Below are 20,256 nucleotides of genomic sequence, written 5' to 3'. Positions count from 1 at the left end.
TGTAGAAAGGAGTGTAAATAATTTTGTTGATGTGCTTACAAATTGCACTTACTTTTAAACATAAATAAATATTCTTGTAATATTATCGTTAGAAGTGTCTGCCACAAGGGGATTGTATTGGTATGAATAACTTGAGAACGGCGAATCTTAGGGAAAAATTTAAAGTCACCTTTTTTACGTATTTTGTGAATTAAAATATAAATCAGTTACAATGACATGTAAAAAATGCAGTGGCGTAGGTTTTTTTTGTAAAAAAGGGGATGACCCCTGTCCAGTTGTACACCACTGGTTGAACCTTTACATATTTCAGGGAATATAAGGCCTACTATCATACATTATATGTACCAAATTTTATTGAGGTCGGTTAATATATTCCGGAGATATAAACAAAAAATCAATTTTTTTGACAACTTCAATACCCTGTATCTCTAAAACGGTGCCATTCCAGACCTATGTTTATAAGGCAAACACATATTATATTAAAGAGATCTATCTGCCCTCGAAGTTTCCTGCATAAAATTCGGACCACCCTGTATATTCTATACTCTAAAAACGTTGCAACTGTAATGTTTAGAAATCTACTCACGCAGAATGATTAAAATTATTAATAATTCAAATACCTTATGTTGAGTTAAATAATGAAAATCAAATTATAACACTGATGACATACTCCCGCCTCAGAAATGCTGCAGTGCCATTGGGCAACTCAAGGTCAAAGTTTATAGGCAACCTAAAACCTTTTAAATTACCTATATCTAAATTTATTTACCATGTTAAATGTTGATTAAAGCGTACATTATAGACCTCCTATAAATCCCAGCCAAATAAGGTGTTACAGACACTGATTTAGTAATTTCTCTTACATTCTTATTTAGTGACGCCAATAAGAATGATCGTCTATACTCCGCGGTCGAAATTATAGAGAGTGATTCATCGCTAGCTTTTGGACTAGTAAGGGGGATGAAGCGTGCCGGAAACGAAAATCCATTGGCATGTCTGCGTAAAAGGCAACAAGATATAGAAAATATTGAAAAAAGATAATAAAACACAACATCTAATATTTTTTACGGTTTGCTATAACCGGCACTTTGATCCATTTTAATTACTACAGCATTTTGAAACGTCCCAGTTGTGTTTTTTAATTTATAAATTTATAATAGCCATGGAATTAGACCCCTCGTCTACGCTTATGCTATGACGTTTCTCAGGACGGATAAATCAAGTACGTTTACACCCACTAAAAAAGCATTTCCCTATTCCCTACCAAGTGCAAAAGACAGAGATAGAATATAGATCGACGTTCAGTGTAACTCGGTATCTAGACGATTATAGATTCTATCGATGTGTGTAGCGAGCGGCACAAAGATAAATAATATTGAACCGTATAAAAATCATTTTATATTTTATACGCATTATGGTAATAGTGTTTTTATATTATGTCTGAGTCACTCTCTATAATTTCGACCGCGGAGTAGTATTTTACATATATTTTATTGATATATTTTGAAACATAATGATAACATAAGGAGAATACCTAAAATCGAAATTACATTAAAATACCTACCAATTTTTACAAATTTTTCACATGCTCGAAATAGTGAATGACACAGTTGAAAACATTCTTTAATTTACTATTTATTGCATTAAAAATCAATTCAGGATTAAATTTTGTTGAAGTGTCCCCACAAAAAATGACTAAGGGACTGAAATTCTGGCTGTTATATGTGATATTTTTTACAGTATTTGTTGACGGGATTCTTCTTATAAATAAATTTGCGTATATTCCCGCCGTACTTACGCAATATTTGATTAATATAGTTTAATTAATTGTTTCATTCTTATAATAATAAATCCCATGTGTTTTTAGAGGAAGGTTTGGTTCGGTCATTTTTGTCTGATGGTGTGCGAGGGAGACAGAGCTATAGTGAGTGAGAGAGATAGAGCCATTGTGTCGTCATAGAGAGCTTTTTCTGTCTCTCTCACCGGTGTCTTCAGGGGTCTCTGGAGCTTCTCCAGCGTCTTCAAGATACGTAGGGCTTCTCTCCAAGAAAGGAGTATGGCGTAGAGCGCGGGACCTTTTTAGCCTTCGTCATCGAGCTATGACGTCACGAAGTATGAGAAAAAATCTGTTTGTTCCCGTAACTCGGAAATGGCTGGAAATATAAAAAAAAATCCTCCTGGTTATGAGTAGAGCGCTCGGTGGGTGAGACACAACATATCAGAGAAAAAAGTTTTTTCTCTGATATGTTGCAGAGAAACAAGTTTTTTCTGGTACCTCGGAAAGGTCAAAAAAAATGTTTTGCGACCAAGGGTGTGTGACGTCATGGAGTAAAAAAATGGTAATAACTCGGAAACGGTGTGTTGAATCGAAAAAATAATTGAAAAAATCTTCTCAACACTCCTGGTTCTGATTGTCTGTTCCAAGGTCCAAATTACGTCGAAAAAAATTTCGGAAACAAGAGGTGTGTGACGTCATACGATAAAAAAAGCCTTATAACCCGGAAACGGTGCGTTGAATCAAACAAGTAATTTAAAAAAATCTATCCTACATTCCTGGTTCTGATTTTCCATTTTGCGTTGAATGCAAAAGGTCTGCAACAACAGTAGGGAAGGCATTATCTTATATCTGTTCGCCTTGAGGTTCCAATAATTTTATTAAATAAAATTTTCAAGAAAATTAAAAATTAATGTACTTTTCTTAAGGAAATTTTACATTGTTTAATCTTTTTGAATACCCTGTGCTACAAATTTGAGCACTAATTTGGTCAGGCTGTACCTCAAAAACCTCCAGTGTTCTTTTAATCACACATTCACACATTTCTGTTACATCAGTAGGTACCTACATTGGATAACATTATATATTTCCAATATCAAAAACCAGTTGCAAATAATTACATTTTTAGATGTATGTACATATTTGATGCGTTTATGCCAAAATATCTGCAAAAATTAAATTTTGATTTGAAACAAAATTATACCTTTTAATTTAAAATTTTGTAAACTTTGTAAATCTTTCTAATTGTCAGGCAGATTTTTGAAAAATTTTAATGAAAAACACATCTTACCTAAACTACCCTGTCCGAATTGTACATAAATTTTATTTTATCACCATGGAATTTTGAGATTTAACATATTTATTACATAGCATTAACATTGGTAATGCCAAGATTTAGGGAATTTTCTTTTCCAGTGCCAGCTCTGCAACGTTGGTTGCCCAAGCTCGGCGTAACGTGGCTTGTAAACATTTATGAAGGCTCTGTATGTATACTATTAGTTCTCGTTTGAGATTCATTTGAGATTGAATAATTTGATGATTTGATGATTTTTTGATGATTGACTTTTGATGATTTGATTGAATGAATTTGAGATTGAATTGATTCATTTGAGATTGAATAAGGACACTATTTATGAAATTTAAAATTCCATTTATTTAAATAATTTAAGTAGAAATATAATCATTGTTATTTATTTTTCAAAGTCTCTCACATATTTGAACTAGGAAAATGTATCACAATTCATTTTCAGTTTTGCTATGTTGGCGTTACAAATTCGTCGTCCTTTTTTGTTTTCCCTGAGTTATAGACCGACTTGACCATCTGTTGCTGTTTCTTCTGGAATCCCGCAGACTGCCATCCTTCTCGGAGCTGTTTCCTCTTTCCATCGGGGAATATTGTTTGAGTGAATTTCCGTTCTGATATCGCTGTTCCTTTTCACGGGGGCTGGAGATTCGAATCTTTGTTGATCCATCGGCACCTAAAACAAAAACAAATTATTTTCTATTAATAACAGTTTTCTTGTATTTTTTTAGTATTTCGTTACACAGTATATTAAAAACAATTAAAGAAATATTAGCAAATGAACCCCTGCACCACAAGAAACAGATATACGTCTAAGAAAGTTATCATCCATCCATCCATCCATATTAAAGAAATATTAGCAAATGAACCCCTGCACCACAAGAAACAGATATACGTCTAAGAAAGTTATTTTTTTACTGCTTGCATATCACTAAGAGGATAAACTCGATTCGTGGTTTTAATAATTAATCGTTGGACCCATTTTTTCGGGGATGATTTCTAGGCGTACAATGAGAATTTTCATGAAGAAATTGTGAAATAAATAAATTACGGAGTTCCAACTTTGGAATTTTGAAATGGGTTGTACCTACATACAAACAGCAATTTTTTATTTATCTCAAAATTTCAATTTTTCATAAAGTTACAGCTTTGTGAAGTTTGATAAATAGTATAGAAGAAAATTTAATTTTGTTAAAAATGAAAAAAATATTTGGACCCTTTTTGAGATATCAGGCTTATACCTCTATTTTAATTTTTTATTTTCTAAATTCCGTTAAAATTTTTTTTTTCATAATGGAAGTGCTTTTTGCAAGCAGACAAATCATTCTCTAAAAAATGGTATAGTGTTTCCCAGTTTCTCCGCCACTGATGGCGCTAGATTCATGATATTGCAGTATTTTATGAAAACTTGTTTCAATATAACTTACACCAAATTTAGTTCAAATATCTTTATTATGTCAGATGACATTTACAGTAAATGATTTTTTTTAGAGAACTTTAAAAACCCTCTATCGCACGAAAGCGATTGATATTTCGATATAAGTTTGTAAGACAGTGTATCATAATTTTTTGTTGCTCCATCCGCTCCCGAAGTTTGATAAATTAAAACTGGTACAACCTGTACAGTGTTACAGAAGTGAATGAAAAAATAACGAAGGATACAACAAAAAACAAAACGATTTTTTCCTACGGAATTATTTTTAGGCCCTGTAACTTTTTAAGAAAGCAAAATAGTGCCCAAGTAAATTGATTGATAGGTTTACTTTAATTCAAAGAAGCTACCCTTGAAGTGTATAAAAACCTAACCTCAAAAAAGTTGTGTCGTAAAATGTTACTGAAATATACAGAAAGCCCTCTAGCAGATGGTCAAAAATTAACATCACTGACGTAGTAAGTACCTATGTAAAATTTTAATGTAATATATTGCTTTTTGGATTTTGGAAAATACATGCTACAGCTCATTATCAAAATATGCCTACTTTCATTTTTACCAGCCGGCAATGGTGGATATACATGGTAAATTTTCTTTAGCAGACTAGAAATGAGACATCCTATACATAAATAGTGACGTACTAAATGCCCCGGGCAAATTTTACCCATGTTTCCAATCCGCATCAAGAAGTTACCCGTAGAGCACGAAAAAGCTTCAAAAACACTCATATAGAGTAGTACTTGTCCGTGGTCATCGAGCCTATCATCAGATTTGTACCGATGTTTTGAATTTCTCTGCCGGAGCCCAAATACTCTGCAGACATATGTACTAAGTCAGATGACACGACACCTACAGAATTCAATGCTGTTCGCACTGATGCTTTGAATTGACCTAAAATTCACAGAAATTATTCAGTGACCACCAAACAATATCCAACGATGCAAGGTACCTAGCTAAAATTAAAATTAGAGTCACCTTCGACGGCGGATCAAGATGTTTCCATTGCAAGAGCGCCCGAAATTCGAAAATAGGAATCTGGCAGAACCATAAAGAATTGCGCTTGAACGTCGATCATTGTCATCGCGAGATCATCGTTAACCACGGCCATGGGTCTGGTTGTTCGTTTAGCAAATGGAAGGACATTTTTTATGAGCACTACAAGGTGCATATTTTAGCGTTAAGAGAGAAACTAAAAAGATACTATAATATAAACAGTTAAAGATCTAATAAAAGTTTTATGTCTGTTAACCAATTGTTGTTTACTACTATCTATCTATCTATCTATCTATCTATCTATCTATCTATCTATCTATCTATCTATCTATCTATCTATCTATCTATCTATCTATCTATCTATCTATCAGCACCAGATGGCCATATTTTTGCACTTCTTTATATTTTTACAAGGATAATCTAATTATTTTATTACGTATATTACTGAGATGTTAGCGTTGAAATATTATCATTGTGCTACAAATAATAATACTATGTACTATATGTGGGTTTCAGGAATCTTTGAAACACAATATACATATCAAAAGTTACGAGTGTAGTAAGACGAAGAAAATCGTTTGGAATTTAATACTTGTCAGGTGAAGCGAATTGTTTGAAACGTTCAAATTTCAGACGAAATATGTCTATTAAAAATAATTTGTAGTTCAGAAATTTTCCACACATATTTTTTAAGCTACGATAAAATATAGGTATGACTCAAGAATTAGATACAATCAGTTTTTTTCAATCTTCAAACTTGATAAATATTTAAGGTTTTGTTCAAGTTTAGACTCTACATACTTTAAACTGACTTTGTAAACACAATTTATACCATATTATGTAAATGTAGAAATTACAAGTTTCAAATTAAATTGGCTATTTGTAATATAATATCTACCGGGTAGGAAAGTACCGATGGTCTATCTGAAGTTACGTGAGAGCGATAAAGTAAGCCATAGAAATCCATGCGATAGAGAAGGATGGCTATAACGAAGGCTTCTCATGGTCACCGCCCGTTTCGCCCTTCCACAAATAAGATCCACTTCTTATCTGTGGAAGGGCGAAATGGGCGGTGACAATTAGACGCCTTCACTATACCCATCCTTGTCTATCACATGGATTTCTATGGCTTACTTTATCGCTCTCACGTAACTTCAGATAGACCATCGGTACTTTCCTACCCGGTATAGCTACCGTTGTGTCAGTATAGTACAAATTTAACTGGTCTTAGGTGACGTCATGCGCAGATAGGATGAAATTGAACCGGTTGACGATATCACGATATTCAATGCTATCTAAATGCTATGCAATCTATAGACATATTTGATTGAATACCTACGGTACATTTTTTAAATTCAACAACCTCCGTATCGAAAACCTGAAGCTTTATTTAGATCCTTAGTTCATTAAGGCTGTTTGGTTTAATATGATTCAAAGGATTATGTGCTGAAATTATGGTACTGATTTAGAAAACACCCTGTATATAAACAAAGTTAACGTCAAATCAACTACGTTGACCCCAATGCAACATATTTTATTTATTGTGAATGACGAATGGACCTTTGAATGTAAAACCCTTTAATAATATATTTGGTTCTTGTCCATCATAACAACGTATTCAATATCAAGTAATTTTGAGAGATAAGTTTAATAATCGCTTCTGTCAATATCGCTTCAGACGTGATACAGTAGGCGCCTTTCCAGGAAAAGAAATATACAGCGATCGATATACCTGTATGTCAACATGCATGTCATATTGAACCATAATATTAGTTCTAAATTTTTAAAGAATACATTCGAATTTGAAGATGGAGTAGAATCGAAAAATAAATAAAATAAATTGATAAAATGATATACTAATAACTATACAATTTGTTAAAGAAAAAGTAAAATTTTGTTTATGGCGAAATATCGCATAGATAACAACTGTTTGACCCAGATGAGTATAATATCAAACTGCTTCATATCACTGAAGCTTCAATATACTAAAATTACATTTCCAGGAACAGTTATTTGTTTACTATATTATGAAGTTTGGTTGACCAACATATTCCCATTATATCAACATCAATTTGTGCACATATTGCATATATGTATCTAGTATAAAATCATAATTATATTTCTCTCAGTTTTGTTTTCATAAATTGTTGATCTATATTATGGTTGGACTGTACCTACATCAGTTATTTAGAGGATTTGATCTTTTCGGGAACCAATCCGCAAACATTTCCTAAGTGCGTGAACAAGTGTTACAACACAAATATAAATATCCCTTTCAATTTAAAAAAGTACAAATAAGTGAAAGTCAAATGATAAAGTTTGCTGTGTTGTCTGTCTACAAGCGCATAAGATTTTATTAAGGGATATTTTAGGACGTTGATAAAGAATTCAGTCAGTTTTTCTAAGCAGATATGCACAAAATTACTAATTACGTTTTTGACAAAAAATCAAATTAAAACTATTACTTTTGACAGAGATACAGAGGTGCCTCTAACAGAAAAGGAAAAAAATGGAAAAATTTGGATATATGGAGGGCTGAAAGTAAATATCAATGAAGAATAATCTTACCTGATTTTGAGAAAGAATGAGAGTGTCTTCCAATAGCTGGCGAATCTTCATTCCTATTAAATCTGCAAATGTTCCAACCACAAATTGCGGATTTGAAATATTGTCGAAACCTGCAATATCAAAGTTTATTTTAAATTTACTATCTAGTTTTATTTAAAACAGGATGCGATAAAATTGTTGTCTAAGAAATCGCGTGAGATGTAGGGATTTTTAAATCGGGATAAAGTTGTGTAATTTCCGAAACAATTTCCGGAGAGATATTCGAATAATGATTCGTTTTTCAGGTTTATTTGAGACACCGCAAACGGAACTAGAAAAACTTCTTGAAAGGTCAAATATACTTCTGTATTTCAATATGGAAACAGATTTTTAATGTTACGATTCTTTTTTAACTATTACTGTTTTTTAATCCACATTCCAAGTTTAATGATGTCTTGTTCAGTAACGTTTCGAACCGCAGTTTATTCACATGATATTTTTGTGTACAATGTCTATAGAAATTTCAATATTTTTAATTCATTTTAATACAGTATTTTCAGTATGTTGTAAATAACTAATTGATGTGAAATTAAAAAAAATCTATATTTAAAGTACGATCATTTTTCGGGTTGTTAAGCACTTCTTTTGACTTATCTATGAATCTTTGACCTGCTTCAGTGGTGATTCTGCAAAAGCTTCACCGCGACTGAGAAAACTGAACCGACTCCGAAAATCACTGTACTTTAAATTACAGCACGGGCCGTGAAAACTTTAAATCAGTGACGGCTCTTGACTTCCATATCGGAGAGGGCGGAAATATTTAGGTACAAAGTATTGAAAAAAAAATCAAATATAATTGAGTAGTAATTATTTTAATTGAAATATAGGGAAAATGTGCTCAACATGAAGATTGGACAATCTTCTGCTTTTGTGCGAAATTAACTTTTCAATTTATTTTTCATTAATGTTTGGAATTTGCCGCAGCATTAATTTTTCAATAGATAGATAGCATTGCAAATGCTGTTAGTCTGTCTCTACAATCGAATTTAAACTTTTACAATATTTTAAAAAACGCGCAAGAAACAATACGTTGGTAGATAAAAAAATTTTACACCACGGATAAACAAATTACATCTAATCAGAAAACAAAGGGGCGAAGAGCTATTATTTGGTTGCTGGCAAATTAAACAGAGCCCAAACTGCATAGTAAATTTGCACTACTACCACTCCATCTTTCAATGCTGAGAGACGGTAACCGTGACCACCTCTGTAAACATTTTCCAGATTTAGAAGCGAGCTAGGAGGAGCCCACGTATTCTGTGTTTTTGAAATGAATTTTAAATTTTTTTACTACAAAAATTTTCAGGGCCTTAAAGCCATTATTTTTCGATGTAATTTTTGCCAGGTTCTGGCCACTTAAGGAGGTATATCGGGTTTACTCAAATGCACAGATGTAATTGAAATTTATATAGCGTATTACCCAGTGCTCACTCTGTGCGTCATATTTTTTTGAAATTTTTTTTTTAATCTAGAGTTTGAGACATTGTTGTTGAAAGTTGTTCATTTTAACATAGGTTTATATGGCGAAGATGGAGGGTGCGGCTCTTTTTTGCCCATAACTGAGAAAAAAATGTAGAAATTGTGAAACAAAACTTTTCCATAGATAGTACACGAGTATTATCTTATTTTTGATGTAAAACTAATGTAAGTTTTGAACATAGCACAGCTGTATTAATTAGAAACAGAAACCAATAATTACATTTCTGTCTGACTTGAGGATTAATGTGGCAACGTCGCAACCAGCTGACAGCAAGGAGGGAATACATGAATATTGAAAGACTTGATAAAAACAAAATTGATTTCAAACATATACATTTTTCCTAAATCCCATGTACATTGTTATCAACAATAAATTATCCACAACATATGATTTTTTGTAATGTTTTTAAAAAAATAGATTAATTAAAAAGACTAGGAAGCTGTGATATATTTATTAAAATAAAAAAATACAGTTAATAAATCCTTTTAATATATTTAATGGTTTGTAAAAACATCGTTATTCACCAGCAATATTTAGGGTTACATAAAGTTTTCTTTACTTGATTAATATAATTAGTAATATTTGAGATAAAAGCATTTGTACGGAATAACAAAGGAACATAAATATTTCTCAGCAAACTTTATATCTAAAAAAAATTAGTTATAGTTGCAAAACTTTTGTAACATTACTAAAATAGAGATTAAAAACACGAACAGTGGGTAATAATGTAATTTCTATCACAGAACATTCAAAATTGCATCCAACATTTTCTTCGACTTGGACGAGATATGGGCGCGAGTGTCATTTCATTTCTTTAGAACTAAATTAACATCATTCTCGTTGTTTTACCAGTTTACATTATTTACGGATTTTAAATAAAGGATACAAATCTTCGCGAGGATAATACGAAATATTTGCTATACTTATACAATAATTATATTGTACATAGTTTACACACAATACATTTTTGAACGCGTACGCATCTTTACCCGAATTTGACGTGCAATATCTCCGATGTCCGAGGTCTGTAGGTTCGCAGTGTGTACAACTACTAGTCGATTATTAGCGCTGTTGCCACATCTACATAGTCTTTATGCGTTCATTAAATATAATTTAAAACTACTTAAATATGATATTTTTATGTTGTTAATTAGTCAATATGTATGCTATGTGCATATGAGTAGATTTCTTTGCTATATAGATAATGTCTATCGCAAATAATTTCAATAGAATTTAATTTTTTCAAATTGGCAGCGAGCCAATAAGAAAAGTATATTACCCCCCTGCGCTCCTCACTTCCCTCGGACCCCAATATACCTCCTTAAGAATATGAGTAACCGTCAAGTATAAATACAAGTTCTTGCCTCTGCAAGTTAGACAACTGTATGCAGATATTTGGTAAGGCAAGACTTCTTGGCAGACATAAACGTAAAAAGTTGAAATGAAAGTAATTTTCCTTCCACATAAAGAATTGATTTACCTATTAGCCTACAACGTTATTTTTTTATATTGATCCAAATATAATCAAAATTATGACTGTCTTGTAACATGGACATTCGTTATTTGATTAAAACTTGCTTCATTCCAGTACAAAATTCTATTAAGGAGATAAATGTTTGTGCGCGAACATCTACAAACTGAAACTTAAAATACCCTACACCGGAGTTTAGTTGGAACCAGTTCAACTTATTTCATCTGGCCGGTGAAGGTGCAGTGGCAAAGTGAAGGAGAGGACTGTACAGCTCATACAGTTAAAGTTGTAAATTCTCGCAAAAAGTAAAGAAGTCCATATAATGTGAAATAAAAATTTTTCTGACAATCTAGATGTCTCATCATATAATATCTGTAATATATCTCTTAAGCGCGTTAGCGAGTAAGACGTTATTTGGGCCTCTAAGAAACTTAAAGACAAAATGACAGCTGGTGTTGATCGCATCCCGAGTTTCCTGATCAAAGACTGCATACGAGTTCTAGCTAAACCGCTCTCACATATATTTAATCTATCTCTTTCAAAAAATAAATTTCCAGACATATGGAAAACAGCTCGAGTATGCCCCATACCCAAGAAAGATGATCCATTTATTATCCAGAACTATAGGGCTATATCAATTTTTCAAAACTCTGGTGGTGCATACATCTCGCATACATCTCGCAGCAACCTTTTGATGAAATCACAAGTACATGTAATGGCTAGCAATTTTAATGCAATTTGTAGGGAATGTGATATTCATGCCGACGCGACAGTCTTTACAAAATTAAACATTACTTCTTTAAATCTGTAGATTTACTGCTGTTATGTTGTTTTAAGCATATCGGCATCTAATAATTTAAACCTGCTTTTGTATTTTTGTATTTGTTATTTTGTATGATTTTTTTTTTATTTTCAATGTATATCTTTCGTTTTTCATGCGTTTCCTGTAATTGGGTGTATGTATACCTGCCAGAAATAAATGTCATTATTATTATTATTATTATTATTATTATTATTATTATTATTATTACTATTACTATTATTATTATTATTATTATTATTATTATTATTATTATTATTAATTATTATTATCAAAATAAAATTTTAAATGTGTAAAGCAGACAAGTACTAAGTAATATAATAATGAATAACAAATACATCTGTATTATGTATATACCCAGTTGTGTTTTAATGCATTTAACGGCAGCAGTGAATCCTCTAATTTTTTGTATATTACATGTGAGATGCCAATCTCACCTGTCAGATTAAATTGGCTGAATTCATTCATTATTTAAAATAAAAGTACTTATTTATTTTAGATTCACTCTGTATAACATTTACGGAAAATATCTATTCGATAATAATACATTGTATTTTCAGTTACGTTCACCAAGACCTACCTAGACTAGGTATTTCTTCGAATGATTTTCACAGAACTTGTTACAGACTTAATATAATTTGTTTGTCTATCGAATCAAAATATTTTGTGGAATCTATTATGTTTAGGTGGTCATTGTAAAGGAAAACATTACAATCCCATTAACTGATGTAAAAAATATCTTATATCTTTTGTGTTCTGTAGGTAATTAATTACTATTGTCGTAGGTTTCTTTGAGAATATGTTAACGGTATATTCAGAATTGTCAATATTTCAGTGAGAAATAAAAATGAAGGAGGAATGTAATATAAAGGATTTTTTATAAGGGTCGTTTTTAAGTATTCCCTTAAAAGAGATATTGACCGATATTAAATGTGAATAGACAATTTATGAAATATTTTTCACTTTAATGTGGTATTTAGATAATTTTAAGAAAAGTGGCTAATTAAATTAAAATATGTGCCCTTTGATAACTTGATTGATAATTTCAAATTACATTTTCGCCTGTTTTACTCTTTCTTTCTGGGCCTATAATTATGATACTCATCCAAAGGGAATGCTTCCGCAACTTTATTTTTTGGTGCTGCGATTCCAGCAAATAAATCAAGCAGTGAAATGAGCAAGCCAGTTGTTATAAAAGTTCTATTTTTCATTATTTTTAATAATATAATTTGAAGCAGTTAGAGATAAAGTTACTCGGAAGACTTAGATTCTCCTTTTTTCAAGTTTGCGGAAGAGATATTTTTCAACTTGAAATGCTGACGACGCTAGCATATTTAAAATGTAATATTTCCTTTATTCTTTTAAAAGATTGTGGTACTGAACACATTTGGATATAGCTAATCGAAGGGTGTGTAATTAAACGTCATTTTTTTCATCGTCTTTTACATATATTTGATCAGTACGCGTGATTATTTCAATTTAATTCAACAACAATTCAATTAACTATCATTCACCGGCTTCGGTTGAACGGCCAGTACGCAGCCGGAGTGTTTTTTTTATTATCTGTTAATTGACAACTCACAGTTTTTATTATCTGTTAATTGACAACTCACAGTTTCATTCGGGGTGTTCGTTCTACCGAAAATTCTACGTAATTTGCGCACAGTCTCAGCTACACACTCTCCGTACTTGTAATGAATTTTCACAATCTTCACTCGCTCATCCTTCGTATAGCGCTCCATTTTGTTTAACTACAATTGTTTACTACAACATGTGACTCTGCACAATGCTGAGAATTCTTCTGAATCAGAATGGCGCACAATTGAAAGCCTGTGTTATTTTTGGGACACCCATTATAAAAAATCTTTAGACACTTGAGGAAATATCTAACTTGTAAATCTCAACGAAGTGAGAAAAACGTGCATTTAGAATAACTTATCGAAAATGTTACCGATGAATTAGCGATAACTCATCGACTCTGTTAGCCAAGTATTTGCATCGACCTGTTTTGTTTATGTTTGTAATAATCCTGAGAATCACTACACAATTCCAAATACACACATATCTAGTTTAATTTAGCTTTACTTTGAATTATTTCCAGTTGGTCCTTTTGTGGGAATTCCTCTTTTAACAATTTCAATTTGTATTCTATTCCTGGTAGCAAAATCTTGCACATATAAGAAACTTATACAAGACTGCTGCGTACCTACTGCTAAAGTCAGCATCAGGTTTACTGCAAGATTCATTGTGCAATTGTCTTGATCAAACCTTTCAATGGATTTGATTCAGGGCACTTGAGCACAAAGGGGTAAATTAAAGCAAATGACTATGTTGCCGACTTACATTATAATTAAGTAAGACATATTGCACTTGACTTTAATAATTCACCCCTTTAGACTCAAGTACTTTTGGTTAAGTCTGGTGAAAGTATTGTATTCTTGCATAAGAAACGATATAAATTTCAGCAATAGACACAAAACAATCTGACACAATTTGGCTATTTCAAGTAAACTTGAAACAACTTGTATTAGAATTGCACACGATTGTGCTACCAGGGATAATATCCTTTATATCCTTCCAACGAAGGAAGTTATTTGACTTCTTATATTTACAAATCTTTAAAGGATGCTGATATTTAGCTCGAAATAAAGAAATAGGTCCGCAGATGAGTAAGTAGAAGTAAAGTAGGTAGTAGGTAGAAGTAAAACTTGCATTTACTTGAAAGCTATGTCATAGTTTATTATAAATTGTAATTTATTTTTTTATATTGCCTGTTATATTTTTAGTAAATCAAAGTTAGATTGGGATTAAATTGTTTTCCATTTTTTATATAATGTTTTAGGATTTGACTATTTTATTTGACTCGATGTTAATTATACAGAAAATAAGTAACACGTTTTTCATTATTTCTTTTATTCTTGATTTTTTATGCAAAAAGGAGGAAATATTTTATTTCGAATTACTACGGGGATGGCACAATTTGTGGAGTTTTGTACATTAGAAGGATTAGCAGCACTAACGACAAATACACAATCGATTTTATGATTCCGATAGACATAATAATATCAGTTTATGAAATATTTGTATTGATGTTTCATTGCTATTAAATCCGGTGTATGGTAGATTTACTCTTATGCGTTTAATTTCTTATGTTTATACCGACGATGTTTTTGAATTATGCTAAAGAAATACTTTCTTTGATACATTCAACCAAGTTTCTTTTAGCTATGTACTAGTGTAGTTCTGTTATGCTCTGATATCAGTTGTGAAATTACGCTAACTCGTACCAATCACAATAAGTTTCGGCTTTAGTAGAAGTATGCCATCTCACTTGGAGACACTTTTTTATTATCAAATGTTTTGACAACGATAAAACGCTTTACCTAAAAAAAATATTATTACATTTGTTAAGACTTAGCTAAAGTGACAGTTGAATCAACAAAAAAATAAAAGCTTTTCCAAACGTACCATGGAGTTTTAAATATAATGATGGAAAATATTCAGGCTCATTTAATGGGTATAACAAGAACTTATTTTAGTTATGTTTAGCGGCACTAACTTAATTTATAGGAAATTTGCAGTTGCGTCCTTTTGAATAAGCAGGCCATAATATTATAATACTTGCGATCAGCAGACATATGAAAGGTCTATAAATAAATGTAAATGAAGTCAAAAAATGCGGTTGAAGGATACGTCATCATGTTTTGTATTTCTTTATGCACAACATAACCGAAAATCAAAAGATTCATGATTAGACATCGGAAACTTTGTGGCGAAAATCAAATAAATAAACAGTAGTAATCTACATTATGCTAGTAAGCGGCAATACGCGTTGTAGTAGCAGAAGTAGGCTAAATCTGAGGTCAAGCCGTGCACCACTCTATGCTCACGATACACAATGCTACATGTGCCATACACTCGACCAAGCAAAGCGTCAAACTCACTCATACACGCACACACAGCAAAAACCTGGATTGTTCCATATGAGTATTTATTGACTCATATGGATTACCCTCACGCTAGGCCGACAGAGTAGGTATTAGAGTGCCGCTAGATACGTATCGAATAAATTGATCGATGCCAAGTTTCAGATCAGAGGCAGTTATGGTACAGGTTCTTGTACAATGTCGCGGATAGTGGAGTTACTAAAATACATATAAAGTAGTTGATGCTTCGCTACCATTAGTAAAAATAGCATCTATTAAAATCTTTAACTATATTAGATATGGGCCTGGGACCTCGGTAAATGTTAAACGCTCATTTTCGTCTTTGAAATGGGTATTTACCCATCGTCGGAGACGATTAATCGCACAACACTTAGGACAACCGTTAATTATTTTTTACAAACGCTTTGTTGTATCACTTTTTGTTTGAATAAAAATACATAAAAGAGAACTCTGTTAACCCTGTACCATATTGCATCCGCTGCCCGAACATTACCGATCTTATTCATGATATACATGTTAAGCATTTGCTTAACATGTATATCATGAAAGAAATGGCAACAAAAAAATGGAAACGATCATACTGTAACACTACGCATATAAGACTCACCCTGTTTTGTAGACGTGTATGAGGAATATACTAATTTATTCGAGGGAATGTTTACACACACGTGCTATGTAACTTACCTAGCATTCATCCAGTAATATATAAGGGGGTTCACCATCGCATTTGACATAGCAAACCAGTAGAAGCCCAGATATACGTGCTGGGTGTATTTGCTGAATATCACGTTCGTGTCGTAGTAAATGTAAATGAAGTACGCGTGATATGGAAGCCAACATATTCCGAATATCAACACCACCGATATGAACATTTTGACCACCTGAAAGAAGGCTCAAATTAGTGGGAGATAATATATTTTAATATAAGTAAAAAGGTAATAGGTACTCTAATTGTCTATTTAGAAACACATTTTCTTTATGAAATCAATATACATGATAAAAGGACTTTGTTTAATCGTTGTATCCTTGAATACCAAGAAAGGAAATATACAGGGCTGGAAAATCCACATTGTCCTTCTTCCTTTACATGAGAGCGACAAAGTAAAGTAAAGAAATCCGTGCGATAGACAAGGATGGCTAGAGTGAAGACGAATAGTCACCGCCCGTTTCGGGATAGAACTATTCAGATTATGAAACATCTTCAATGTAACCATTCTTGTCTATCGCACGGATTTCTATGACTTACTTTATCGCTCTCACGTAACGGCCGATGTACCCTGGGGACTTTCCGAACCTGTATAATGATGTTTTCCAGATTTATTTTTTAATTGCTGACTTACTGTTTTATATTGTTATAATTTCATGTTTGCTTAATCTATTTTGTCATCAAAATAAAAAATATTAGGATATATAATTTTATTGTATTGTATTTAGTACACAAACATGAGAAATAGTATTACACATTAGTTCNAATATTATAATATATACATGACTATGTTTAATCGTTGTACCCTTGAATGGAAATAAACCAAGAAAGGAAATATACAGGGCTGGAAAATCCAAATTGTCCATCTTCCTTTACATGAGAGCGACAAAGTAAAGTAAAGAAATTCGTGCGATAGACAAGGATGGCTATAGTGAAGACGTTTCATGATCTGAATAGTCACCGCCCGTTTCGGGTTAGGACTATTCAGATTATGAAACATCTTCAATGTAACCATCCTTGTCTATCGCACAGATTTTTATGACTTACTTTATCGCTCTCACGTAACGGTCGATGTACCATGGGGACTTTCCGAACCTGTATAATGAGGTTTTCCAGATGTATTTTTTAATTGCTGACTTACTATTTTATATTGTTATAATTTCATGTTTGCTTACTCTATTTTGTCATCAAAATAAAAAATATTACGATAAATAATTTTATTGAATTGTATTTAGTATACAAACATGAGAAATAGTATTACACATTAGTTCCATAATAAGCAAAAAAAGAAATACTACAGCGTTTTAGATTTATTTTCTAAGTTCATAGTAGAGGAGGAAGATGCACACAGACTATATCTTCGTTCTATACTGTGAACTCGTATAATAAAAGGTGGAAATAGCCTCAGTGCGCAATGAGTGTAAAAGTGAAATTATATCGAGGACGTTGTTATATGAAAATACTTTATGTTTCAAACTTCCCGCAATTAAAAAATAGTTCTCGTGGCGACCGCTTGGAGCGCTGTGTATGTTTAGTTTTCCGTACTGAGATACCAATTTATACTGTTTCTTTATAAGTAGTCAAGATATCCTGATTAAGAGAGTAGTAATACCTAAAGGTAGGCAAAACGGTTCAATTCCGAGATCTAAGTAATCTGAATCATCACTATGAACCGGTTTATTGAGTGGGTTTAATTAAGCCATGATTGGAAGACCGAACGAATCGTATCAATTTGTTTTTCGGGTTTTTGTATCTCGGATTTCGGTGTTGTCTTTTTTCATTCCCAATTTTCGTATTAGTGCATCACGATGATCGCAAATTTTACTGTTTTAGATTTTGAAAAATGCCTAAAAGCTGTTATTTTAATGAAGCTATCTATACATATGCAAAATGGAAGATATTTTAAAAAAGTATGATATTCCGAAAACCACAATTGAATTTAAAATTAAAAGTCCAGATACATTGGCCCGTCGCCAATATTTTCGCTAGCTGTTGGAATAACAAAAACACCAGGATGTAATTGAAATAAAGAAACTATTAAAATTAGATGGAACAAAGAGACTAAAACGGAAAAGGAAGCGCGAAGAAACCAAAATAAATAATCAAAAATAGATATAAATTTAATAAAAAGAAAGAAAAAGAATATCAAGAGAAATGTTTTGTGTGCGAAAGAATATGTATAAAGAACATCTGATTTTCATTTCATTTTTATGTTATATGTGTTATAAAGAAGAGTAATAATGAAAATGACATGGCCATTAGCATACTAAAAAAACTAATTAGAGTTTGACTACATATTTTATATTTTGCTTAAGAAAAATATAATCTTTGTACATATTTTATTTTATTATTTAATGATAATAATATAATACGTGTTTATCTCGTCCAGTTACTTTTGTCTAATTACCATGTAAACTGTCCAATAGATGTACTTTTTGGTTTTTTAAAATTAAGAACTATAAAGTAAATTGGAAAAACAAGCTAAAGTTGTAAAATTCCTTTTAGATGATATGATAAGCTTTCTTTTCATTAGAACAAATACGACATATTTAAAAATTTTCCAAAAAAATAAATCCTGAACTGTCCAATGACTACACTGTTTACCCTACTAAATATTTATTTAAGGAGCTGAACATTTTTAAACATTTATCATCTATAAAGCAATAAAAGAATATAGATTTGCAAAATGACCAAATTAGTTAAGAACCGCTCGTTAGATGACACACAGAAACAAGAGCTGATGAACCGGTTCTTCAGTTTTCTGTGATTCGGTTCATTTCGTTCACAAGTGAGGTCTGGTCCTTTCGAACGTGTCATTCGCCAACGACACAGCTCTAGTAGTGTCCATTGTCTAGAAGGTATGTTACTAATATTGTATTATCAAGAAGGAAGAGTAATATTAAAAGCATACCTTAAACAATACAAGTAGGGTAAGGTTGCGTCAGTCGTAATATTTAGTGTAATTTAAATGAAAGAAAATCTTCTGCATCTACTGAAACTTTATTTATTTATCTTTTAACTAGCATTTATAGAAACCCAAAAATCTTTTATCAAAAGAGGTATTTTCACGTTTTTCATAAAAGACCTTCGGTACGAATAAGGCGCCTGGTTACCTAATTCGTACCACCTATAGCCTAAGTCGTGCTTAGAATAAGACTTCATTGAAGATATCATAAACTATATGGAAAAATAAAAACTAAAAACAGCTCAGTGTACAATCAACTTACAATCTAATTTTAATTTTTTTTTGGACTTCGCACAGTCTCAAAGTCGAACTTAATTACCAAGTAAATTGCACAAAGAAAACAAAGTTATAATTTCTTAATAGCTGTGACAATTTATTGATCAATTAATTCATGAAGTCGCTTCATCAAGAAATTGGACAAGTGTAATGCACCAAATCTGCTGTCAAATAACTTCATGAATTTATTCATCAAGTTCTTGACGAATTAGAGCATGTTCTAATTTTCGTCAATTTCTTCGTGAAGTTCGGAAGTACCAACCCAACAGATTACCAGCCTCAGATCAGTAATGAGGTTATGTTATTGGAAAACGTAAATAATTGTGTGGCGTCGTGCTAGTTTTGCATTGTTTTTACTGATTTGTTATTTACAAAAACTAATATTTATATAATATGTGTCAGAACGGTACCGCTGTTGTATCACTACAATTATGAGTGGAAAGGTGACATTTTTGAAATTTATTTGCTTCTTTGATTCATTG

At 32.0% G+C, this 20,256-nt stretch overlaps 1 protein-coding gene across 1 annotated transcript in view; it reads right to left on the bottom strand.

Moving 5' to 3' along the window:
- Positions 1 to 3,528: 3,528 nt before the first annotated feature.
- The window catches only part of LOC108910351 (tachykinin-like peptides receptor 86C), a 220,230-nt gene continuing 203,502 nt past the window's right edge, over positions 3,529 to 20,256 (bottom strand). The window contains exons 4-6 of the mRNA XM_018714923.1: positions 16,512 to 16,708; positions 8,071 to 8,180; positions 3,529 to 3,753 (exon numbers count right to left, since the gene is read on the bottom strand). Coding sequence (XP_018570439.1) covers positions 3,542 to 3,753; positions 8,071 to 8,180; positions 16,512 to 16,708 — 519 coding nt within the window. The 3' untranslated portion in view covers positions 3,529 to 3,541. The remainder of the gene's footprint in view (positions 3,754 to 8,070; positions 8,181 to 16,511; positions 16,709 to 20,256) is intronic.

The sequence above is a fragment of the Anoplophora glabripennis genome, unplaced genomic scaffold (assembly GCF_000390285.2).
Source record: "Anoplophora glabripennis isolate ALB-LARVAE unplaced genomic scaffold, Agla_2.0 scaffold495, whole genome shotgun sequence".
Classification (NCBI taxonomy): Eukaryota; Metazoa; Arthropoda; class Insecta; order Coleoptera; family Cerambycidae; genus Anoplophora; species Anoplophora glabripennis.
The sequence above is the reverse complement of the archived record's forward strand: the minus strand, read 5'-3'. Positions and strand labels throughout refer to the sequence as shown.